General features: G+C 38.2%; 1 protein-coding gene across 1 annotated transcript in view; it reads left to right on the top strand.

Moving 5' to 3' along the window:
- Window positions 1-24,592, top strand: part of FRMPD2 (FERM and PDZ domain containing 2) — a 36,571-nt gene extending 11,979 nt beyond the window's left edge. Inside the window, exons 7-27 of the mRNA XM_030453203.1 lie at window positions 717-801; window positions 3,814-3,961; window positions 5,551-5,622; window positions 6,228-6,402; window positions 7,140-7,290; window positions 7,387-7,525; window positions 8,505-8,657; window positions 10,873-11,061; window positions 12,276-12,432; window positions 14,876-15,086; window positions 17,088-17,203; window positions 18,287-18,394; window positions 18,538-18,654; window positions 19,115-19,350; window positions 19,726-19,830; window positions 21,008-21,101; window positions 21,531-21,616; window positions 21,814-21,961; window positions 23,013-23,227; window positions 24,340-24,438; window positions 24,575-24,592. Of these exons, the coding sequence (XP_030309063.1) occupies window positions 717-801; window positions 3,814-3,961; window positions 5,551-5,622; window positions 6,228-6,402; window positions 7,140-7,290; window positions 7,387-7,525; window positions 8,505-8,657; window positions 10,873-11,061; window positions 12,276-12,432; window positions 14,876-15,086; window positions 17,088-17,203; window positions 18,287-18,394; window positions 18,538-18,654; window positions 19,115-19,350; window positions 19,726-19,830; window positions 21,008-21,101; window positions 21,531-21,616; window positions 21,814-21,961; window positions 23,013-23,227; window positions 24,340-24,438; window positions 24,575-24,592 (2,822 nt within the window). The remainder of the gene's footprint in view (window positions 1-716; window positions 802-3,813; window positions 3,962-5,550; window positions 5,623-6,227; window positions 6,403-7,139; window positions 7,291-7,386; window positions 7,526-8,504; window positions 8,658-10,872; window positions 11,062-12,275; window positions 12,433-14,875; window positions 15,087-17,087; window positions 17,204-18,286; window positions 18,395-18,537; window positions 18,655-19,114; window positions 19,351-19,725; window positions 19,831-21,007; window positions 21,102-21,530; window positions 21,617-21,813; window positions 21,962-23,012; window positions 23,228-24,339; window positions 24,439-24,574) is intronic.
- Window positions 24,593-25,058: the final 466 nt, after the last annotated feature.

The following is a 25,058-nucleotide window of genomic DNA, read 5'->3' as shown; positions in this document are numbered from 1 at the left end:
CCTTCTCTAAAGGATTTAAAATATCTCTACTGCTAAAAGAAATGTTCATGGAACTACCACTTGCACAGCCCTTTCTATTTCTGCCTCTAAATTTCAGCCTTCATGTATTTGGAGTAAGCAATGCCTTCCTGTCTGTAGCAGCAGAGATGACTAAAGGTGAAAAATTATGCAGTTTTATTTGCTAATGACTGACAACCTATCCTACTACCCTGTCACCTTCTCCCCACTCCCCCCCCCAATTTTTATGATATAAAAGCATTGACAACATATTTAATGTAGCAAATAACCAGTGCAGTTACAGTTTTTATTTCAGTGAATTTCTAACCTACTCTGGGCCAGATAAGTTCCATGGCTTTTTCCTATTATTTGATTTTATGCCTAGAGATAGCAGAAGAATGCTGGGGCTAATTTCTGAAGAACTAAGACTGTTTCACAGATTACCCCTATACATATATAAGAGCCATTGTACCTACTCAGTTGGTCTGCAAACGGCTGTCACATAAAGGTTTATGAAGAGGACGGAACAATAACTACAGAACTGGGAACACTGCTGATGTAGCATTCACTTAGCCTTATTAAATATCCATTATCCATGCCAAAAAAGGACACAAGGGAGGAAGCATCCAGTTTAAATTTCCTCCTTGTAATTGTCCCAAGATCTGATGCAAAGTGCTGCTACAGTGCTTCAATTGTGAAATTTCCTTTATTCATTTCAGGGAAAGTTCCACAGACACACGTGTCACGGGACCCCACCTTTAGTGGGTCAAGAACACAAAGTAGCTACAAGCTCTTCATAAACAGGTAATCAAAACTCATATTTCTAAAAGATGGAAGCTTTCTAAAAGAAGTGAAGCACACAAGTAGTGTGGCAAAGTTGTTACCAGAAAATGCTTATCTGAACTTATTTTGATCATAGATACTGTTTATGTAGAATTAAAGTGCACACAGACTGTTTGACTCAAAGCAAGACAGTCCAAATGTTCTAGTGAACTGGAGCTTAGGCCCTGAACAATCCATGCAAAAGAAACAAGCTGCAGTTTTTCACCTGTACTCTTTACTGCTGTGTCCTGCCGGATGCCACTGGCCTCCCAGAGCAGCTGTTGCTACTGTGTCTCTGTCAGAAACAGGTAAGCAGCAACAGATCACTATGATTGAAACAACTGGGAAACAGTTCCACAGTGTTGAGAAAATATGAACAGTCATTGCTTTAACAGGCAAGGCATTCTATAGAGTCTGTATTTGTCTACATTCAGATTTTGGATCTGGCGTTGCCTTGCTACCACATTAGCAGAGTCCTGATGTGATCCATCATTTTCAGTGGATTTTTTTCTTTTCTGTGCTGTTCTTAGATTGATTTCTTTCACTTGTGTCAATCATATTCAGCCCTGTACCATCACTTTACTGAAGGTATAAGTAACCCAGGACACAAGCAGTAAAGATCTCTGCTCTGCCATGAGGATTAGCCTTATTTCAGCCACAGTATGTAAAACGGTCCCGTAAATAGACAAGGGAAGCTGAGAATTTTACAGTTGATACTAATTCCTTTTCAAAAGCCAGGGAAACACCATTGCAACCAAAGAAGGATTTTTTTTGACTGGATGTTAACATAGTGCAGCTGTAATCATGGCTGCTTTCAAATAAGGAAGAGATGTAAGTACTGTTAGCTTCTAGGCACCACAAAGACCAGATTCCCACAGTTAAGCACCTTGTAATCCCTGCAGACATCCCATTTAAATTGGGATCTTGACCCAGTTAATCAAGAGTTTCTTCTTTTAACCATGACAAGAGTGATTCAGGCCCAAAGGAAATGCCTCATTTAAATAAACTCCCAATTAAATGTATCCCAAATAAACAGTTTGAACTTCCTGATAAATCAACCACATGTATCTAAGAGATGTGAAATACTTTAGTACACTTCTCAGCCTGCAGCAGAGAAAGAACTACAAGCATGTTGCAGGATACTGACAGCTTTTGTGAAGAATAAACTCTCTTCCTACCTGTCTACCTATGCACACATCCATATGTGTGTATACAGATGTCTGTATATGCATCATACACAGTAACAGATGAGTATTTTGGAGCAACTGCCATGCCTCTGACTACCAATTAGGGTTGTTCTTTTCCTGCTGAAAGATGAACTATTTTTTCCAAATTTTCAGAAAGCTGTTTCCTATGTAAAATGGGGACTGTAAGCCCCACTTTTGATTGTAAGCACTTGCACTGAATTTCTACCAAGGTCATAATCCTATTGTAAGTACTACAACAAAAGCATAGTTGAAATAGTTTAGAAACCATCAATGTCCCATATGGGTGGACAACCAACACAAAACTTACTGATGGGTTTGCTATCTGTAAAGCTTACTAATATCATCAAGCTCACTCCTGTAAGCAGTATAACTGACAGAATTTACATCTTGTAATGTTCACCTTGTAAGTATATGCAGGACTGTGGCCTGTATGTAGAGAAGATACAGCTGTCAAGTCTGGCATCTCTCACCTCACAGAACTTAGGAATTTTATGACTTATGTGCTTTCTACAGAAAAAGAAAGTTCTCTTAAACATCTTGGGTTTTGAGCTGACAGTATTTTTATACCCACAAAAGTCATTTCAGGTAATTTTTAGGGTATTTCTAGGTTACATGTTAGTATTTATGAGGTTGCATTCACAGAAACAAAAATATCTGGATATCTTTATAGAGAGAGGAATGCAAAGTAGGAAAAAAATAGAATAGAATAGAGCAGTTCAGTTGGAAGAGACCTGCAACAATTGCCTCATCCAACTTCGTGAACTATTTTGGGGCTGACCACAACATAAAACATGCTATTATGGCATTCTCAAATGCATCTTAAATGCTGACAGACTTGGGCCATCTACCTCCTCTTATGGAAGCCTTCTCCAGTGTTTGACCACCCTCTCAGTTAAGAGGCTTCCTAATATCAAGTCTGAAGCTCCCCTGGTGCAACTCTGAACCATTGCCACACATCCTGTCACTGGATACCAAGGAGAAGCCACTGCTCCAGTAGCTGTCAAAACCCCATTGAAACTCCTTGAATAGTTCCTTGAAGAGAATCTGCTGCATGCAAAAGAAAAGAATAAAACCTTTTATGTGGCTTTGGCATTTGTTAAAATTGTAGTTAACAAAAAAAAAAAAAAAACAAAACCAAACCAAAACCACCCTAAAGAACCCTTCCCTTCTATACTCCACACTCACTCTTTTCTCATTGGTAAGATAATATATTGTGTTTTAAATTTTTTCTAAATATACATTTGCCTGGTTGCACTATTTCATGGCTTAAAAATATGTGATTTCATGAATCTTTCTGTTAATTAATCAAAATTTCCTCAGTTCCCTAAGACATTAGTTTTAATGAACACTTTAGTTCCCACTCCTGGGAAATTCTCAATAAGAATGAAGAAAATGTCATGGTTTTCTGAAACTTTTTTGCTTTAGAAAACAAGAACTGAAGAATTTACTCATCCTTTAGACTTTCCAGAAAGGCATGGAGTGAAGTGATTTTCCTGTTGGCTTCATCAGATTTCAACCAGCTAGATCTGGCAGACCAATAGAAAAAAACCATACTGTTACTGAATTAAAGTATAAGTTACATTTATTTATAAAGGGTATCTGTAACATTATCCCTGTTAAAATATTTTTCTTTTTTCTGTAAAGAAATGTTTAACAACTTATAACTGATATTGCCCTGGATTTCATCATATTCTGCCAGTCAATGAACCTTAAGCTTTTTGTTCTCAATCTGTTATGTTTTGATTGCATGCTATATATACTGCTGTCTATGACGTTCTCTTTGAAGGTCTGTCAGTGCTGTAGAAGAAATTCCTGGTGGGACTCAGAGCAGCAGACACAACCTGCTAAGTTTAGGTTCCACCTTCTCCGTGTCTGCAGCGGACTACACAGCAGCTGCTGCATCACAGAAATGTTTGTTCCACAAGAAGGAAAAGGTGATTAATGAAACACATATAGGCTGCTTTCAAAATATAAAAATCACTAAAGAGAAATCTTTCATCCAGTTGTTGTTTGCCAGTGACATGCATATTGGCTACTGAGTCATCTCATTAGTTGAGTATTCTAAATTGACTCCAAATTAGGCATGATGCAGTTGTGATAACTCAGAACTGAAGGCAGTGAAAGCTCTTGCCCATAAAAACTAAAGAGAAGCTTATAATTAAACCCTCTCTGACCTATATGTGTGAATTACACAAGCACCAAACACCATATGGACTGCTTTCATCAACCACTTTGACAGGAGCTTCAGAACAGCAAAAAACACTTACAGAGACACTGAACCCAGACCCTTTTTGGACAACAGTGCTCAAAAGACGAAGTTTTCTTTATAGTTTATGGCTGGACAGAAAGTATAGACTAGCAGTGAGTGTGCCAAACCAATACTTCACCTAAGGGTCTGTTTGTAGTTGCCGATTTGTTGTAGGACACTGTTAAATGGGAAGGGTAGTGCTTATTTGGCAGCTGGATCACAAAGACACAAGGAATAGCTGAACTCCACAATGGTGCTGGCCACAGAACTTTCTGTTGTGGAAGTAGGAAGGACAGGTTTCAGGCTGGTGAGTTCTTTCATCTCCTCCCATCTCCTCCACAAAGTCAGGATTGGCCAGTGGCAGAATTTGATCAAGAGTTTCAAGTAGATACTTCGGAAAATTATTTTTTTATATATAGATTCAGTTTTAGATTGAGTTAATATGATATTTCCAGGGAAAATAAGTGTCCAGGAGTCCAACAACTGTTCCAACAAAGTGCTAGCACCTCTTTATATGTGATAAAATCCTGTGTTGTCTGTTGGCAGAACAATGAAACAAACCATAAATTTTCTCAAACAAAAAGATCTAAATGGCTCAAGGTACTAAGTCATGGAGAATGGTTGGAAGGATTCAACTCTTACCACTTGCATACTTTTAAGTTATTTCTGTCTACTTCAAGGATGCAAAAGCATAGTCCAACCTGAAAAAAACCAGTATGGAAAATTCCTTGAAATGGATGGTCAACAAGAAAAAAAAGCATCTTGTGCTGTTGAAGTTTGTTGATGTTAAAGCAAAAGAATACAATGTCTGCTAAGAAGAAATATCAGTCAACCTTCCTTATAGGGAAGAAAGCAGTTCTGCATTTTAGTCTGGTTCCCTGTAGAAACCAGGTTTATGAAATCACAGTGGTGTGTATCTACGTGTTTACATCTCTATGACTGTGCTCATTGTAACTTAGGAATCAAATGGGAGGAGTCTAAGAAGAAATACAGTTTCTCCAAGTGCCATGAAAACAAGTCTTGCAAAAGAAATGGATGTTCATTAAGTGCCTTTGCATAAGAAAAGACTTCAGCATGAGTTCACTGTAATTAACCCTAAGTAGTCCACACAGGAGAGACCCTAGACAGTCCTCAGTCAGCTTTTACATGTTGCCAGGCACTAAAGTCAATAATCTACAGCATACAGGTCAACAGAAATGGGTGTCATTGGTACTGGTGTTTGGGATATTAATTATATTGAGATGTTTATAACATTTCTAAATTGCCTCCTTACAGTTTTCAGGTCCAGAATTTATTATTTTGTCTAGTGAACCACCAGTGACCTTACAGCTGCCTGGATCAATTGTGGTAAGAATGAGCATTAAGCATTTAGAACAAATCTACTCACCATTTTGTTGGGGCTCTTCTGAAGTTGCAACCCAACCCAGTACTCGTACCACATCCTCCTCCCAAACCAAATTAGGGTTTCCACAGAGATATTGAGACTTGAAAGTAGGGAATTTAATTCTCAGTACCACATAGTTATTTCTGTTGGTGCAAAAATTTCCTAAATTATCCTTTTTAGCTAAGAATGCTCTCTTCAGTACAAGACATTTGAGATAAAGATTATATGGCAAATATGCAATGTGGTATCTAGTGCCTATGTATTGGACTCCAGCTTGCAGGCACACCCTCTGCCTTTCATTAAGACAAGGTAAAATCCCCCAAATTTAGAATAACCCTGTTTAATGCTGAGCCTGAGAACACTCTGCTGCTTTGTTGGGATTCTCTGGGATTTTTTTAAATTAGAAATGTTAGGGATATTAGCTTATTAGAAGGGAGGCTGGAAATAGCATAGTGTTGTGGCCAGTTCCATAAGAGTATGTAGAGACAGGCCTCAGTAGTAAAATACTGTGGAGTTTGCATTGCTTTTACTTGGCACTCATTCCTCACTCTTTGCTATATGTTCTTAGACTAAAAAAGGGAAATCCTATTTGTCCCAAAGGGATCTCAATGTGGTTCTACTCAATGGGCAGTGCCTTGAGGTGCAATGTGATATCAAGTCCAAGGCAAGAGATGTTTTCAACACTGTGGTGGCGTATGCAAATTTGGTGGAACATTTCTACTTTGGCTTGGCTTACCTGAAAGGTAATGAAACACAGCTATTTATAGTAACATTTCTTTCATTCAGTGCCTCAGTAGTCACTTCTTTAACAAAGCCCTGTAAGATCTTTTAGGATCAGATGAAAGCAGATGCAAAGCTTAAGCAAAAGCACAGTACATTGGCTTAAACTCTTCTGCACTGATGCCTGTCTACCCTAGGGCTGTGCATCATCCCCCACTGATGTTCTCATGCAGAAAAGGCTGAGTGCCAGCCTTGAACTGGAATAATAGTGAGCCATGTACTTCCAGCAGAAATTCCTGGAACCACTGTATTGAGGAAGTCTGGGTGTCTGTTTCTAGATAAAAGTTGTAGTACAGGCTCAGCTGTTTCAGCTACAAAATTCAAATCTCCCTAGCCCATTTCTGATGGCAAGCAAGGCTAAGGCATTAGGAAGAAGCATAACTTGTGTGTAGGGTATGAGGATGGGCTCCAGAACCTGAATGCTGAGCAGAATGCAAACCTCATCAATTCTTGAGTGATTCCACAGATACCACACTAATGCAGCATCTAAAAATTGTAATCCTAAATAACATAAGGTGTTATCCTAGGTTCTCCATCAAAGAAGCTATAAATTAATCCAAGGCACAGAGAACTAAATCCCAACTGATATCCATGATCAATTTTATTTTTATGGCCAGTAATGCACTGAATGAATACAGCACAACTTTGGGCAGCTGAAGTATTTCCAGACTTATCACAGCATCCACAATTCTCATTCCAGGTAAAGAATTTTTCTTTTTGGATGAGGAGACAAAACTCTACAAAGTGGCCCCAGATGGCTGGCATGACCAACCCAAGAAGAAAACCTCAATCATTAATTTCACACTCTTCCTAAGGATAAAATTCTTTGTCAACCAATTTAACGTTATCCAGTAAGTGCATGACTTTGCTGTCTGCAAGAAAACCAGTAGCCTTTAGGGTGACAGTTCCAGGCTTCTCCTGTGTTCCTAAACCTTTTTGTGTTCCAGGCACAGCTTGACAAGACATCAGTTTTACCTGCAGCTTCGTAAAGATATTTTGGAGGAGCGGTTGTATTGCAACAATGAGACTGCCCTGAAACTCGGTGCTTTGGCATTACAGGCAGAACTTGGCAATTACACTTCAGAGGTGTGGATAAATAACAGAGTTTTTCTCAGAGGTTTCTCTCACCAGGTTTTGCTGCTTTTGGTTGGTCACATAGAATTTAAAGAAGAAATCTGAATACCACATAGTTTCAGTTAAGTCCTTCATTAATCACATTTCAGATTTAATGAAAAAAATTACAAAATTTGCATTATTAAGGAGAAAGGCGTATTTGGCAGGAAATATCACAGAATGAGGAAAGTCTCTTGGCCCTTTATAATTGAGAACGTAGCCAAGAAACTCAAGAAGAACTGGAGATAATTTGCAACATAAGCACAGCTTGGATGTGCAGAGGGGTTTAAAGAGATTGGAAAACATGGAAGAGAAAAATAAATAAACACTCCAGACTTCAGAGCTATTTTATGTTTAGACTCAGATCTACCAGCTACAAAGACAAGAAGGTCACTGATGGTATATCTGAGTTAGTTTTTCTAATTTTTAAGTGTACTCGTCAGTTATATAAATCAGTGTAGCTCCACTAATTGAACTCTGAGTTATCTGATCCACCTGGTCAGATCCATTCTGTCCCCACTGTAAGTGGTACTGATGAAGCTGTTACTGTCAGCTCTAAGTGCAAGACTGCAGGCATGCCTGTAGGGTTAATCTCTTTTCTCCCCTCTGCACAGAGAAGTATTTGTGCTTTGAGCACCTGGCTAAGCACAGGTGTAAGAGGCACATTTGGCTGTCAGGACACTACCTACTGTCCTCCTTCTTCTAGCAAATAACAACAGGCTGACTTCAGCATACATTCAGCCATTCCTGAAAATGGAATGGCACCAAATAAGAAGTCAAGAAAGAACAAAAGGCTCGCTTTTCTTTTCTTTTTTTTTTTTTTTTTTGTTTTTTTTTTTTTGTTTTTTTTTGTTTTTTTTTGTTTTTTGTTTTTTGTTTTGTTTTTTGTTTTGTTTGTTTGTTTTCTTTTCTTTTCTTTCTTCTTCTTTTTTTTTTATTTATTCTCCAAAAGATGCATGGAAAGAGCTATTTTCGTGTTGAAGACTATGTTCCAGCAAGCCGAATAGAGAAAATGACCCTGACTTCTGTACAAAGATCACTTGCTAAATTACATCGTATGAATCGTTCTCTTTTTGAGGATGAAGCTGAGCTTCAGTTTTTAAAGGTAATTTGACGTACCCCAAACATTATTAATTTATTTTGATACAGAAAGCCCTTCTCTATTTATCATTATCTATTTTTATCTTTTATTATAGGAAAGTATTTTGCCAGATATAGTGGATTTTAGATAGGGTGAACAAATTTTAATAGTCAGCAAAAAACCTAGAATTTCATTCTGCTATACATAATGTCACTATAAATAACTTAAGTCACATTTACATGGTAGGTTAATTTTTATTTATAGTTCATAAAGGGTTGCACATTTCAGGGTCTTTTCAACATCCTAAGATTTGGTGCAAATATTCAGAATGTTCCCAATATGTCTGGGTTCCAGATGATTATAAATATACCCACTGAATGTGTGAGAGGTTATTATAAAGCGTGGTATTAAGCATATTCTTAATTTCAGAATACAGCAGCCATTCAGTCACTTTCTGCATATGTAGGATTATTTGTTGAAAAATATCTGTGAACCCTGGAAGTGAGGAAGGACTTATATGAAACATTTTCCTATGACTATTTCTCTAGAGCTTTAGAATGTCATGATGATGTAATATTCTAATATTCAAACTTTTTCCCTATATTTTCTCTTTCTTCCCAACCTCCTCTGCTTTCCATTCAATGAAAAATTACAGGGAATGATGGATAATGAATAAATATCAGTACCCATTTTCCTGCAGTGCCACATGCTGTTATTCAAAACATCATTTTAGTTCAGCTACTGTTTTAATACGTTATTTCCTCGTCTAACACTGTCACTGGAATTAGATAAGCTGATTGAAGCTTAGCCTTAATGACAGTCCCATCATGCATGGCAAATTCAATGAAGAAAAGCAGCTTCATTAGTATCTGTTTCAAGAAGTCTGTAGGAGGAGTCAGCATATCATACACAGTGAGAAAGACAGTCCCAGGACAAGAACATGCTCATTCTAAATATGAAAAGGATTCAAAATTAAAAGCCAGATTCAGCTGGTGATTATAGGTGCCCTAGTTTTCAGGAACTGAACATTTGGGCTTGTGATACTTCCTGAAAAACAGATCTTCTTAAAGTGTTTTATTTTCGTCACTGAAAATCTCTGTTCATGGTTGAAAAGTCATTTGGAGATTCTAACTAGCTTCCCAGATAAAATGGAAAAAAAAAAAAAAAGAAAAAAGAAAAAAAATTAAAATAAACTTCTATTGATCTGCAGATCAAAAAAGATGGAAAACTCTTTAAATTTCCATAGTTCTGTAAAAGGTCTGAGTAACATTTTAACATTTTATGGCCAAGTGTGGGAAGACTAGAAAAAACCAGTTATAATCTCTCTGTGAGTTTCTCACAGTATTCTCTGCACAGTCAGGTGGCAGGGGCAGAAGCTGGCTCCTCAATCCCTTGAAGTATAATCCTACTTAACTTTTTATGCTGCAATGAGCACTGTGAAAGAAAGAAGCAGCATTGCAGATTTGTTATTATAATGTCTAACCCTGAAGGGAATTCTGAGGCAGTGGCATTCCCTCAAAGTCATCCCTATATTTAGGTAAGATACTTTGAGGTACAGTTTAGCAAGCCCTACAGTTTAAGATTCTTGGCATTGGGAAGTTATAGTGTCTGATTTAAGATTATCACTCTGAGTGATCTTGTTGCAAGCTGGGAGTTGAGGTGTTACTACAGGTAGGATTTCCAGCCAGTCATTATAATTTTATAAAGGAAACCACACTAGCTTTTAACAAAGTCAGAGTAGCCCTGGCACCAAAATATAATAAGTTTTATGAAGATTATCATATTTGATGTACCTCATGGTTTCTGGGTTTTCTCAGGGAAACAAAGACACAGAAAATGGAAAGAAACAAGGTTTAGGAGTAGCCAAAAACTTTAATCCTGCATGAATTTTTACTTAGAAATGCACACAAGTGCCCAGTAAGCAGTAGTGCAAAGTACTTCAGTATCACTATAATGTTTAGGTTATTGTGAAGGAATCCTCCTAGCTCTTCAAATGAGCCATGTGGGAAAGCATTATTTCAATTTTACAGATGGAAAATCAATGCATGGAATGGCTCCACGACAGACATCATTGTAAGGTGATGATTCTGAGAGGCAGTGGGTAGGAAAATTTGATAAGGGTTTTAAAAGGTTTTGTGACACAGTGAAAGAATATTCGGTAAGAACACTCAAAACCCTTTCCTATCTACCTTTCTTCTCATACTTCTTTTTAATGGTAAATGCACATTTTCTCTGCAAGGTGACTCAGCAGCTTCCTGAATATGGTGTGTTATTCTACCGTGTGTCCCAAGAGAAGAAAGCAGCAGCAGGAGGAGATATCACTCTTGGAATCTGTGCCAAAGGCATCATTGTGTATGAGGTCAAAAATCACACAAGAATTGCCAGCTTAAGATTCCAGTGGCGTGAAACAGAGAGAATTTCTGCTCATGTGAGTTGGAACCAAGCGAATTTCTTCTCCACTCTACTACTTCCCTTCTGCCTGTCACTTTGATAAATTTATTGCATTCAGAGATAGAACTAGACTCATTCTGTACAGGAAAGTGCTTACTGAAAAGATTTTACAATCAAGGATGGAGCTGGATATGGATATCAAGATATCCAATTCTTAGTAAAGCTTAGTTCTGGAGCTTTTTTCAAGGCCAGAGTCAAATTACTATAAACTGAATAATTTGATTGACTATTAAAGACATTATGACAACCCCTGGGAACCCAACTGTTCCTGAGTATAAAAGGTTAAGAAAGGACAGGAAAGGCAAAAGAGGAAGGGGTGTCTCTCTGTACATCAGTGATCAGCTGGAGTCCATGGAGCTCTTACTGGGGATGGATGAGGTGCTGACCTCATCCTATGAGGAGCCTCATCCCTGGAAATGTTCAATGCCAGGTTGGATGGGGCTTTGAGCCACCTGGTCTTGTGGAAGGCATCCCTGCCTGTGCAGAGGGGTTGGAACTAGATGACCTTTAAAGGTCCCTTCCAACTCTAGCCATTCTATCATTCTATGAACCTCTTCTATGGCATATTCCATAGTTATTCTTCTCTCATTTTTACTTCTCTCTCTCTTTTCTTTTGTTTTTCCACCTACATCATGTCATGGGATCATGTCTTCCTCTTTCCAGATCTCATTATTTCCATTCTCATCTCTTAGTATATTGATATCTGTTAACAAATCAGTACCAGTGACAAGATTGTGACCCCTTCTAAATGGTATTCTGCCACTGTATATATATATATACCACTCCACCATCATAAAGTGTAGCTGCCAGCTTCCATCACACATTTGTCAGCCTGACTGCTCTCCCAAAATGGCCCTTCTGACCCCAAAGATATTTTCATTTTCACATTAAATTTCTTCAATTGTTTTAACATATGTAGGGCCGAATTTTGCCAGTTCTATCAACCTGCTCTCAATGCAGTCAGTGTCCAAAGGCTCTTGACTTTTGACATGAGGTAGTTATGATACCAATGACAAATGCCTTGCTAACTGCTGAATTTACGGTAGGCATTTACTATACACACAAGGCATGCAGCCAGTCCTAAACAAACAGGACAAACAGGATTATACAAATGAACTTTCAGTACCTCTGTTTAATGACTAATGCATGAAACAAGCTGTGTTGTTTGTTTTTGTTTTTTTTAATTTCTAGAGAAAAAAGTTCATGATTGAAAGCAGCTTCAGTGGCAAGAAGCACACCTTCATTACCGATACAGCAAAGACCTGTAAATATCTGTTAGACCTCTGCTCTGCCCAGCACAAATTCAACGCACAGATGAATTCTAGGCAACTTCAGCAAACTTCATCAGGTGAGGTATAAATGCACTTTTGTTATTCAGGCCATAGGACAACGTTAAGTTTTAGGAAAGGTGCATTCGGTGAAGCTGAGAATCCAAACTTGCAACATCAGTTCCACTGTGCTTCACTTTCTCATCTGCAGACTAGAAAACAATGTCTTATACTTCACTGAGAGTTACACATGCCTAAGTCTGATTTAGCATGTGAGTTAGCATGAGCAGGGGGTTAAGAGAGGTGCTCTGATGTTATATAGCTAAACTCAGCCTTTTTTAAAAAGGCATGATTATACTTCCCTTCAGGAAACCTGCTGAGAATTCTGTGGAAACAACCTTACCCCAAATGCAATGTTCCACACAAAGAAGAACTATAGTAGTGGCCAGATATGCTGGAGCATAATTCATTTGACTGGTTATCTTTGCATAAGACACAGGCTCAACCCTGAAGTTCAGTCTCAGAACCAAACCACTAAACTGAAAGCACATCCTTAACACCCATTCAACTATGTAGCTGCTAGCTGCTCTTATCTTACATTTTACCATGTCTGGGGACAAGAAGACTAATACCTCTTTAGACTTCAGATTTTCCATAGTTTTCTGCTCAGCCTAGGGCAGTTACATAGCACTTCTCACTCACAGTTCTCAGCTTGCTCTGCAGAGATGGGTGAAGGTCATTAGGTGGAAACTGATGCACATAAGAAGTAACAACCTAAGCTGAAACCTGTCGTCATTCTTGGCTTCAGTGGAACAATATGAGTTTTCAGAAGCTGAGGTCTTGAACAGAATTCACTATCCATCATGTTGAATAGAATCATGATTATTTACAACCAATGAGTATTTGATCCAGTGAGTCATAGCAGAAGAATCAAGTGCCATGCTTTATCTGTTGGGATAATTTCTCTGATAAAACTAAAAGTATTGGAAACAAATTATATCATGTCACACAACAGAATGATTGAAATACTGCTTCTTTCTCACTTAAATTATTTCATGAAATCTACCTGCACAAGTTTGTTACCATGGAAAAAGGTGCTAGGATAACATTTAGGTTCTAGGCCCCTTTTGTTGTTTGGGCTCCTGTAACTTCAAACAGAAAACTGTGATTTGTAGTGTACAAATGAGGACTAATAAGAGTCTTAAAGTTTCCTGTGTCGTATTTGCTTAATAAAATCTCCCACATATAAGAGGGGAAAAAGCTTGAAAGCTAAGAAAATTACAGCCCAAGTCCTGATTACAAGCACTCCAAATCACTGAAAAAAAGACATAACTGCATAACTCCAGGCCCTGAGGTTCTGTGCTTTCTGTCCCAGAAAAAGACTTTGTGAAGACAATGACAGACAGCAGTTCAAAATGCTGCTTTTGCTACCACAGCGAGGGTCTAAGATATTTTAGGACACTTTCTGCATGAGGGAAAATGTTCCTTCTGCTTCACTGTTCAGATGTGTAAGTCACCATCTCTTTAAAATTTGCTACCAACCCACTACTTTGAAATCACCATGGCAACCTTCAGAAGCCTTAACAAATGCCCCTGATCAAAGTCACTGCGGAAAGAGGGAGCCCTAATATATTGCTGCAGTCGTGCTCTAGAAAGTTTGACTCAGGCTATTATTTCTTAGGAGAATGTATGGGAGGATAGTTGCCACATATAAGCAAAATAAAGTCCATATTTACGCTAGTAAAATGTGTAAAAAGAAGGGATCTTTTACTTTCTGATGTGTTTCCAATTACCTGCTGTCCCTGTCCCCTTCAAATCCCCTCTCCTCAGCCCATTAGCTGAAAACCTAAAAATGCCTCCTCCATCATTCTTGTTTCAAGGAAATAATAACCTTTTGAGAACACAGATTTTTACATAGCAGAGCCCATAGGTCATTAAGCAAGCAGTAGATTTAATACAGAGGTGGAAAATTGGATAGTGAGCATTGCCACCAAAATGGTCCCCTCAGCTTGACTTTTGCAAATCACTCAGCAATCAACCAGCTCTTTGGCCCCTCTCTGAATTACAGACAGCTTGTATCAGTAGAGTTCCTGTTTTCTCATATGTATGTATATTGGAGAGGTAGAACCATCAAGGATAGGAAACTACCAGCTTGGTTAATTCACTCTCTGGCAGATAAATATTTTTCATAAACTGAAAGTTTCCAAGATATACTTTACAGAGATATTCAGATTTAAATTATAGTGGGCTGTACATTTCATCTGTCTTTGTGGAAAGTGACTTTTTCATAGAAATCTGAATATAGTGTAAACTTGCTATGAAAGAAATTGATGGAACACCTTTCCACTCATTCCAAGGCCTTGATATGCTCAAGGATACCAGAACAAATATATCTGTGATTTCAGTATTTTTTGCTGGCATGTTGAAAAGGTTGGACAGAAAGCACCTGTGAGCATAAAAAGATGGGATAATAAAAGCAGATTTAACTTTTCTTCCTCTCGCTCTCCCTCCTTTCTTTTTCAGAGGAAAATAAATTTATGGAAATAGACAAATCAAATTCTGCATATTTAGGTCAGCTTGAACACCTGGCCCTGATTCAGAGACTGTCTCGTTCAGAGAATGTGCTCTATGGAGCACACCTGGAAAACCTTTCTGCTGGGATGATGAGCAAATCTTGTGATAATCTCAGTGTGGAAACCAACAACAGGACTAGAGATAAATGCAATCTTGGCAGGCAAGTTTGCTTTTTCCTCTAAACATATCTAAGAATACTCAGTAATACACTATATCATTGCCAACCTCTATGATAAACTGTGAGGCAGATTTTGGGGTATTTTTTTTTTCTGTCTTTATCATGGTCACACCAAAAAGTCCCCATCAAGCTTGGGCTTCATAGTGTCAGTAGTGGTGCAAACATAAAAGGAAGCTACCAGTCTAACAGATAAGAACTTGAAAAAGACTGACATCTAAATTTGTACTAAACTCAGGAATAAACCACTTGCAGGGTTATAGAGAATGATAAAGATAAGGGACACTAAAAATAAAATATTTAATATCTGTATATCTTCTCTGGAAATGACAGTATGGGAACAGAATGCACAGTGAAAGCTGGTTTGGGGCTGGTCTTACCTAACTGAATCCTCCATGTCTCACAATGCAAATCACAGAGGACACTGTAAGAACTTTCTTTTCATTTACATTGGTACATTCCTCAGTGTAGGCAGTTGCTATACCTGCACATGGTCTCATGGCCTTTTATTAATTCTACTGCCTTTTAGAATACCAAGTGTTAGAAGAACACACAAACTACCAGGAAAATTTTCAGCTCTGGTTTTGTCTTAAAGGACTGCAGGGCTGAACGAATTGTGCTGAGGCAATGCTGTTTTTTCCTGATGCCTCCACTCAGCTCAAAGGAAAACAGAGGGGGAACTCAGTTGTGATGTGAGTTGTCCAACAGCAACAGTTATTTGGAAGTAAATGCTGGCAAGGATTTGCCCTCCCTCTCCCCTACAATGAAAAGTGGCCCAGAAATGAGAATACTCATTGAAAAGCTATAAAAATGTTCATTCCCAACATGGCTCTGACATACTGATGACAATGAAGAGTGCTAAATACTATTGCTGAGTTGTTATTATAATGCTGTCTTGATTTCCTGCCATGCAGATCCTCTTTGGGTATATCTCAGTCAGAAATGAACATCAATTTGAATGGAAAGCAAAGGAGTTATGACTACCTCTCTATCCATTCAGCTCAAAACACATTCAGTGGTGAGTATAATAATTACAAAGATGGACAGTACCCTTCCATATGTATTGTTTCAACAGCAGAATACCAAAATATATTCTACTTACTGATCAGAAAATATCCTTTTACATTTTTGCTCCTGGGAATTAACCCAGAGTTTAGCAAGATGAGCTGTTTTCTTCCCTTCCACTCCTGCTTTCCATCACTATTAGTGGTAAGGTATTAGTGGTTAAGGGACTTACCTTAATACTATAACAAATACTACTTTATTATAAATAAGATACTATCAATTGTGCCTAAAACTCTGCAGAAATATAGTTCAGTACACCCATAACTCTCATGTGAAGAAATATCCCTATGCTTAGGTGTCATAATTTGCTTTGCAATTCATGTTTACAACTCATAAATAATGTATGAGACGATATAGGCTTCAGGTTCTCCCTCTGTTCTTGTATTTGCATGACACTAACTGGAATGGGAGCTGGACACCTAGTTTTCATACAGAAGCCGTGTTACATGCACAGAGTGAGCAGATCTATGGAATATGAAGCTATGATTACAAATGGTTACAAATAATTTGCTTATTTGAGTACAAAAGTCACCATCACAATCAGCACTGATTGGATGGTGCCTACAGAGCCAAAAGAGCCCTGAGAGGAGAAGGCTGGAGTTTTCAAAGGAACTCGTAGGAGATTTTGAGTCCAAACTACCTCTGTTAAATGGTCACTATATGCCTGACTTCTGATAGTCTAATCTTAGTAAGAATTTTCCAGATAAGGAACATTATAGGAAGAACTTACACAGCTACTGTACACACATACATACACTTTTACAAATAGTGATTTCCAAACAGTTTTTGAGCTTCCTTCATTAATTATATTGATTCAGAAGTAATGGTAATGTTAAAATCAAAGAAAAAGTTGATTTTTAATTTTTGAAGCCTCAGTTTTGCATACTGTATGAATCTTCTGTCTCCCTGAATTTATTCTAGCTGTTTTGTCTCTGCAGCACCTGGATCACCAGCCACCCAAAAGGAAGTTTTGCTAAGTGGTGTAGAGAGAGAAATTATTTGTGTCAGCCTAAAACGTGACCCTAAGAATGGATTTGGTAAGTAAGGAGCATGAATGTTATGTTTGTTACTGGGACTGTCAGACCCTAGTGATACTTGCTGACTCAGCCTGAGCTAGATAGTAACCTTTGTCACCTCATTTATTCTGCTCAAAGAGTAAGACTACTACAAGTCTTTGTAAAGGACTTTGAGTTTCTGAGATGGGAAAGGACTAAGTACATAAATCAAAATTACAGTTTTTATCTGGAGACTAACAAAGGCTTCAGAGGTCAAGGGAATCAAGTAATAAGAGTGGAATGAAAGGAGCAAGGGTCTAGTTTTGCATCTACAATACAGGTACAGTGATTTTATTTATCTAGACCTTACACAGGAGGAGATGATGTTCCACAAACTTTTCAGGTACTGCCTGTGGTAGTAAAACTACACATGAATGTTTCCTGAGTTCTGGATTCTTATTTGCATAACAATAAAGCACTATCACACTGTATCCAGGTTTTGTGGATGAACTCAAAGGACTGTTCGGTTTCCCATCTGCCCATTAATATAAATTATCCTGGTGCAGGTCTGTGTGGAATATCCTAATCCCAACCCCAAACATTCTACCAGAGAGAAGAATATATTCTGCAATGGACAGAATAATCTGAGACAGGATAGTGAAATTGAACTGTGTGACAATAGATTTCATTTTCTTAGATATCTCTCACATCTCTCACATACTGATAAAAGTTTACATGGCCCATTTCAAGAAGCCTTGACTACATCATGTGGAGCAATGTTTGAACCTATCTATTGAGCTTTTGTACCATTTCCCCTCTGCAGGAGTTAAAAACTAAGGTGCACATAATTTATGACTCTTAAAAGAAAGTAGATGGAATCTTTAAAAGTGTTTTTATTGAGAAATTATATTTAAATAGCTACCAAAGTCACCAGCAAGTTTAATTATCACGTGAGTATAAAGTCTCCCAAATCAAGACCTTGACACCATATAAATCAGAGGTCCCCTTCCTCCAGACCATATATAAAACTTACATCATTGGAGTAAGAGCCTTTTGTTCTTCTAAGGTTTATCTTTTCTAACACTACCAGTGTCTCTGTATTCTCACGCTATCTCATTTTTGCAGGTTTTGTAATTATTGGAGGGGAAAATGTAGGAAAATTAGACCTTGGTATCTTTATCGCTTCAATTATCCCTGGGGGACCTGCAGACAGAGCTGGAAATATCAAACCAGGTCATTGTTCTTAGTTCTTAATTAGAATTAAAATACTTTTGTGGTTTAAAATTGTCTGGTCTGGATTCTGGTCTTCCTTATTTAAATGTGCTTTGTCTTTTTTTGGGGGGGGGGTTGTTCTTTTTTTTTTTTTTTTTCTAAAGGAGGACGACTCATCTCTGTGAATAATATTAGTCTTGAAGGAGTTTCGTTTAACACTGCAGTTAAAATAATTCAGAATTCTTCTGATGAAGTGGAACTCATCATCTCTCAACCTAAAGGTATAAAGGCCTTTGCTGGCTATGGAATGCTAATAGCTGGACACTGATATTAATTAGGCACTGGGATGCAGTAGTACTTTCTTGCTACTCAGTGTCAATTATAATAACTATAGGTTAGGATGGAAAATAGTCAATTTCTACTTAGTATCATGTGATCTCTCTTTTACAGTTAGTTTTTAAAAAATCTGTCATGGGCTGCATTGCTGAATACCCAGGGAATTTTGGCATGTGTTTCCCTGAGTCGTAGACTTCTACAGTAAGGAAGCAAATAAATTTCTTGACACTTAAACAAAGCAGCACTCAATTTTACAATGACTGACTCATTCTATAAAGCTGATTTCACAATCAGTTGATGTAGGAAGTTACTTGGTCCTCCTGTGCTGAGGTATAATAATATTTGCTTTCAGGTGTAATTAATCTTTTCATTCAGCAATTTTTTTTTGTTGATATGGCTTTACAGACATGTATGAAGAAGGAGTAAATGAAGAAAAGACTCTCTCAAGAGGAAACAGCACTAGTGGATCTGAGATCTCTTGTGTAGACAGTGGGAGAAGAAAGATTCAGGATTGTCATACAGCTCTCTCCAAAGAACAGGACATAAATGGAGATGAACTTGAAAAGACTGTTTCTGGGAGTATAGCACTAAAATTGGGCCCCAGGATTCAACTTCCTCCATCTGATAACCTGGATGTGGAGGTGAGATTTTGATGCTGTTCAGTAATATTATCCAGTATGTGTCTTAAAAATAGGCCAGCCACTTAAATTACCCACTTAAGAATGGAAAGTAACAGGTAAATTTAAAAAATGAGGAAAGAAAAAAAAAAAAAAAAGCAAAACACACGGAAGATGTGTGTTAATTTATATTGGAAATGTTAAAATGATAGATAGGTCTAAAATACATGAAAAAAACCAGGGAAATCTTGAAATAATGTAAGGTTTATACACAGTACTACCTCAGGCTTACAGTGACAGAACCCCTTTATATCTGTGGGAAACTCTTTTTTCTTCTTCTTTTTCCCTCCTTTTTATTGAGATGCTGTAATTTCATTAGCATTTATATTTTTGAGACAGGAAACTGAATCTCTGGACTTACCATCTCCATCTGAAGCCAAGTCAAAGGAAATCTATACTGTTGAGCTTGCTAAAGAAGATGGAAGTTTTGGGATCACTGTGACTGCAAGTGCTACTTTTATACTTTCAGTGTGTCTGCCAAACTATTATGACAAAACCCAGGAAATTGTATATATCTGGAAAAAAGTCAGAAAATAGGCTGGTAATAGAAAATGTTAGCATAGCCAATTGAGCCCATTGACTGACAGAGAAAGTGAAAATTATTCGCTCTGCTCATTCCCTTGTTCTTGCCTTCAGAATACATGAAAAAAGTGTGGTGGTATAAAGCCTGTGGCATTACAAGCCCTTCTCATCCTCACTCAATTTGACAATAAGGCATACTATTGAAAGTGGAGTTTGGTCAGGGAGGGATATAGCCAGAACCTTTAGAAAGTGCAGTAATATAAAGAATTCTCTAAGTTATGATTTGTTTGGCTGCTCCCCTGGACTTCCTGGGACTCAAAGACTGTGTCTGTGCAAGCAGATTACACAGGACTATGATGTGGGCTCAAGCAATGGTCCACAGGCACTGTTTGGTTGTTGATAACTCCCAGTGGGGATTTGGTCTGTGCCTCAACAAGCAGTATAACAAAAGCCATCCCATGCTGGGAAGCTGACAGTTTAGCTGTGTGGACTCAAAATATGACATGCTTCTTAACCTGAAGTCCAGAGAAAGGGCTCTAACCAATTTTATTTCCTAATATAAGGAAATAAGGTACCCCATATATTTAGAGGACCAGTGAAAACTATATGCCAAATTTGAATAAGTCCTTGTTCTGACTATCAAAGTTGGATTTACCCCTCTAGGCTGAGATGTCTGCTGAAATTGAGTGAGAAATTGCAATTTCACTGCCTGAAGAAGAATTTGAGGGCTGCTTTTTCTTCTGAAATTGGTTGAGGAATGTAGATGGAAAGAATTTTTAGGTTAATCTGGAATTCCTCTGAAGTGTAGACTCTCGAGTGGCTGCACAAGTTCAGGTCCATGATCTATATATTGCCTGAAAGGATAACAATTGCTTAATGGACACTACATAGTTTGGAAGCTGAGCTAGAGACTGACTGAGAGATGTGACCCCATCTCTATGTTAACATAGAAAAAAAATTATGAATATTTGATAACTGTTTTTATATAGCCATGTAGATCTGCATTGCACTTTGCAATGCATGTGTAAGTTGCTTTGTATTTTATCACAGAAAGAACATGTGAAGGCTCCACTCTAATCTGTGGGCATATATTTTGCAGGGTGGAATTAACACCAGTGTGCATCATGGTGGGATATATGTGAAGTCAATTATTCCCAGGGGACCAGCAGATAAGAATGGACAAATCAAGATAGGTAAAATGTCTGGCAACAAAACTGTGCTGCAGAACTCAGTGTCAGAGTGGAATGCTTCCCACAGGGACAACGAAACACATTTGAGACTGGAGGTCATACAGCTGTGAAACATAATATGCAGTCCAAGATTCCCCAGCCTGTCCCTATACTCCATGCAGGAATACCACTGAAAAACCAGGAGACTCACACCAACATTGTACTGTTACTCTCCTGTGGCTGCATATCACATGAGTGATTCACATCTGCTTTGAGTGTTGCTGTGATACAAGCATTATTTCTTCACACAGTAGCATAATTTGACCCACAGTAACATAATTTGACCCATGTAAGCACAAAGATCTATTGCAACATGAAAAAACCTCAAGGTTTACACCCGTTGAGCTTGAATACCAAACAAACTGGATGCTTTTTCTGTTTGTTTTGCCTTAGGTGATCGTCTGCTGGAAGTAGATGGCATCAGCCTCTGTGGCATCACCCACAAACAGGCTGTGGAACACCTTAAGAAATCTGGCCAGGTTTGTACAACAGCAGAGCTCAGTAAGATACTCAGTAAAATAAACTTCATGTAGTTTGAAGGTCATTTGCAATGCCAGGCCAAAAGAAAATTCTCCCTACCCTGCCCCATCCAACCCCCTTCTCCTAAAAAGAAAAGTGAAAATACTTAAGGCTCATTGTGTACCATGTAACTGGAATTTGTTCATCATTGGTTTAGATTGCCAAGCTGGCTCTAGAAAGGGGAAACTACCACCTGACAGAGCCTTGCCTGATTGCTAATGACAGAAAGGGGGACCAAGGAGCTGTTGTTTCTGTGGCAACATCCTTCCCAGATGGTACCAAGGACTACTGCTTTTTGACAGATGGTGAGTGATAAAAGAGGAATTCAAGGTGACTTCCTACAGTGTGTGAGAAAGGAATGAATTAAAATAATTCTATGAAATTTCTGAGTGTTGGAAGGAAAATTTTATAATTAATAAAAATATCGTGCAATATTAAAGGCTTTATAAAAAATAAATTCTGAATACAATCCTTTTCATGTGCTTAGAGTTACAGTTGCCAGATTTAGCCAAATTTATTCTAGGCATAAATACTGTATCTCTCAGCCTTCATGACACGGGGCAGGCAGGGGATGTCCCTGTCTAAACTCTATAGCAACTCTCAGGCTGGAAGCAGCTGTGGTGGTGTTGCCAGTCTGGTACCCACACGAATATTGGCAGAGAAACTGCTGATGCCCTGTCAGTGATCAAGCCCTGCTCCAGGGCCAGGACTGAAGACTGCTATCACTTACTTCCTTAAAAACAGAAAGAAGGATCAGAGATCACTTCCACTGCATTTAGGCAAGAAATAAATGCTGTATCTTACTGTAAGGCTATCTCATAAATGCAAAGTCTGAACCATACTTTCCCATGGGGTAGTTATTCCTCTACATGGTCCCCAGCAGAATGGGGTCAGATTCAAGTATGGTATTTGGGAAAGGGCTGGTTTCTTGTTCTTGCCTGGAAAGGGCAGCAGCTCTGATTCTAGCTTATGCTGTTTAGTACAGGATCCAAATTAACTTTGGGCAGCTAGAGAATAGTAAGATCTACACAACACTTGCAGAAGAATGTCAGAAAATTATAGCATTTGAACCTTTTTTGTTGCTACAAAAGGCTTCTTCCTTTATGGACTTGCAATAGGTAGCATAAAATCTGTTGGTAGAACAGAATCCAGTTCACCCTGTGCAATTTCAAGGGCTCACATCAAAATATGTTCATATTCAAAAGAACATCGAATTGTTCTTATGCCACTAGTATGAGTAGATGTACTTCTGCAGCACACAGAGATAAAGTCTACTGAGGGTGTAATTTGCATCAGCTATTTAGAGGGTACATATACTACAGCTCCCATGTTTTTTCCAATCCTTGCTTTGAACAGATAATATATTTGAAGTCAAATTGACAAAGAATTCTGGAGGCCTTGGCTTCAGTGTTTTACAAATGGAAGAAGATGATTGCAAACACCTTGGAGGGGCTATTGTCAGGATCAAAAGACTGTTTCCAGGGCAGCCAGCTGCAGAGAATGGTGAAATTGAAGTTGGAGACATAATTTTAGCTGTGAATGGGAAAACTGTTCAAGGACTCCTGTATCAGGTAACAGGCATTACTACCACTGTGGCTCTGAGCAGCTAACATGTTACTAAAGACAAGGGGATGAAACTGCATTTAAAAGTAATTATCACCAGAGGGAATCAGAATTTGCATATAATGGATCTGATTTTTATGTAAGATTATTCTGTGGAACTGTTATGAAGAATTTCCTTCCTGACAGAATTCTTGCAGAAAATTCTTTCTGCTGTTTTATTTATAACTTTCTACTACTGATGCACAAGGTCTACTGTTAGATACACCAGTTGGTAACTAGTTGGAAACCTTGTTACGTGAAAACAGGTCATTGGAAAGTGTTTCCTTGTGGGCATTCATGCTTTGTAATGTCATGCTAAATACCATGCCCCAGATTCAAATCTATACCACAGGAGCTAAATAGACTGTAATGTTTTTATATGGAATGGTAAAACAGGACTACATATGGATTTATTTTTTTCATTTCACCTTGTGAAAAATCCCCAAGTTTTGTATATGAATAGGCATTGAATAGATAAGATTGGTAACAAACAAAATAATGAAATAGTGCAATTTTTCCACTGATGGGCCATTCATATCATTAAATAGCTAGGGCAAAAAACAAGGTGCTGTAAGTCCTAGAGATCCAGGTGTGTGTGTCAGGGAGTGCTGTAACTGAGTTTGTGCAGAGTGGCAGACAGTGGGTCAGTGGGTTTTGGCCTACAATATGTTTTTCCCTTCCAGATTAAATATTTTATCTCACACTAAAATTAAAACCTAAATGCCACTAAAAGAAATTTTATGTCGAGGTAGGGCTTTGAGGAAGTCTGCCTTGGGTTATGTCACTATGGCAGTCTGTGGAGCTGTGCTGATATAACCAATTGAAGATGTGTCCCTGCCACATTCAGCTTCAATTAATTTGGCTGAAAATCCCATTTGCTTAAAGAAAAATAATTAATTTAAAACTGCATGTCTGTTGGTGGAAATGAAGTTTGTAAACAGGGCCCCCAGGTATTATTGAAAGGCACAAAAACTATAAATGTGGTATTCTCAATAAAAACTATCTCCATCCCAGTTGGTGAAATGACATATACTATAGATTGTGCTTCTTAAGAAATATAATATTCCCTCTTTCTGCTTAGGATGTCCTGCACTTGTTGAGAGGAGCCCCTCCAGAAGTTACACTGCTACTTTGCAGACCACCAAAAGGTGTTCTTCCAGAAATAGAGCAGATTGCCCTGGTAAGGCAAAGCTTCTGACAGTAAAGTTTAACTGTGAATGTGAAAAAACTCTACTACTTTTTCTATCCTATTACTTGAACAATGTAAACTTCCCTTTTCTCCAAGGCCCTTAACTCCATTTTATTTCCCTTCTCAGCTTCAACTCAACCTCTAAGAGTTCAACTAATCCTTCTTTAGCAACCAAAGTAATAGAAATCTGACAGATACAAAATATCCCAGTCCAACAACTTAAACTGCAGTACTGTCATTGGAGTGAAATAGCACCTACCCAAACTTACTTTCTAGTGGTGCTTCTAAAAATTCTCTACTAGAATCTTAGGCAGAAACTGTAGATATGCTCAACTGAAGCTACTCTAACTTGTGGGCTTGAGGTAGCTAAATTACTCACAAAAGCAAGAGGAAAATTCAGAACTTTTCCTATAAAGTAAGGGTTTCAGACTAGTCATAGAGATTCATATTGATAGTGAGCAGAATCTCCACAGGTGGGGCGATAGAGCATGCATTTGCATTACTTTTGCTTCATGCAGCATGGCCCACTCACCATCCCAGTCCCACTGGAATGTATAAAAGCTGTCTGTGTGCAGACAGAAATGACAAGCAGAATCATCTCCAGAAAAATT

The sequence above is a fragment of the Calypte anna genome, chromosome 6 (assembly GCF_003957555.1).
Source record: "Calypte anna isolate BGI_N300 chromosome 6, bCalAnn1_v1.p, whole genome shotgun sequence".
Taxonomy (NCBI): domain Eukaryota; kingdom Metazoa; phylum Chordata; class Aves; order Apodiformes; family Trochilidae; genus Calypte; species Calypte anna.
This window is presented reverse-complemented; position numbering and strand designations above follow the sequence as displayed.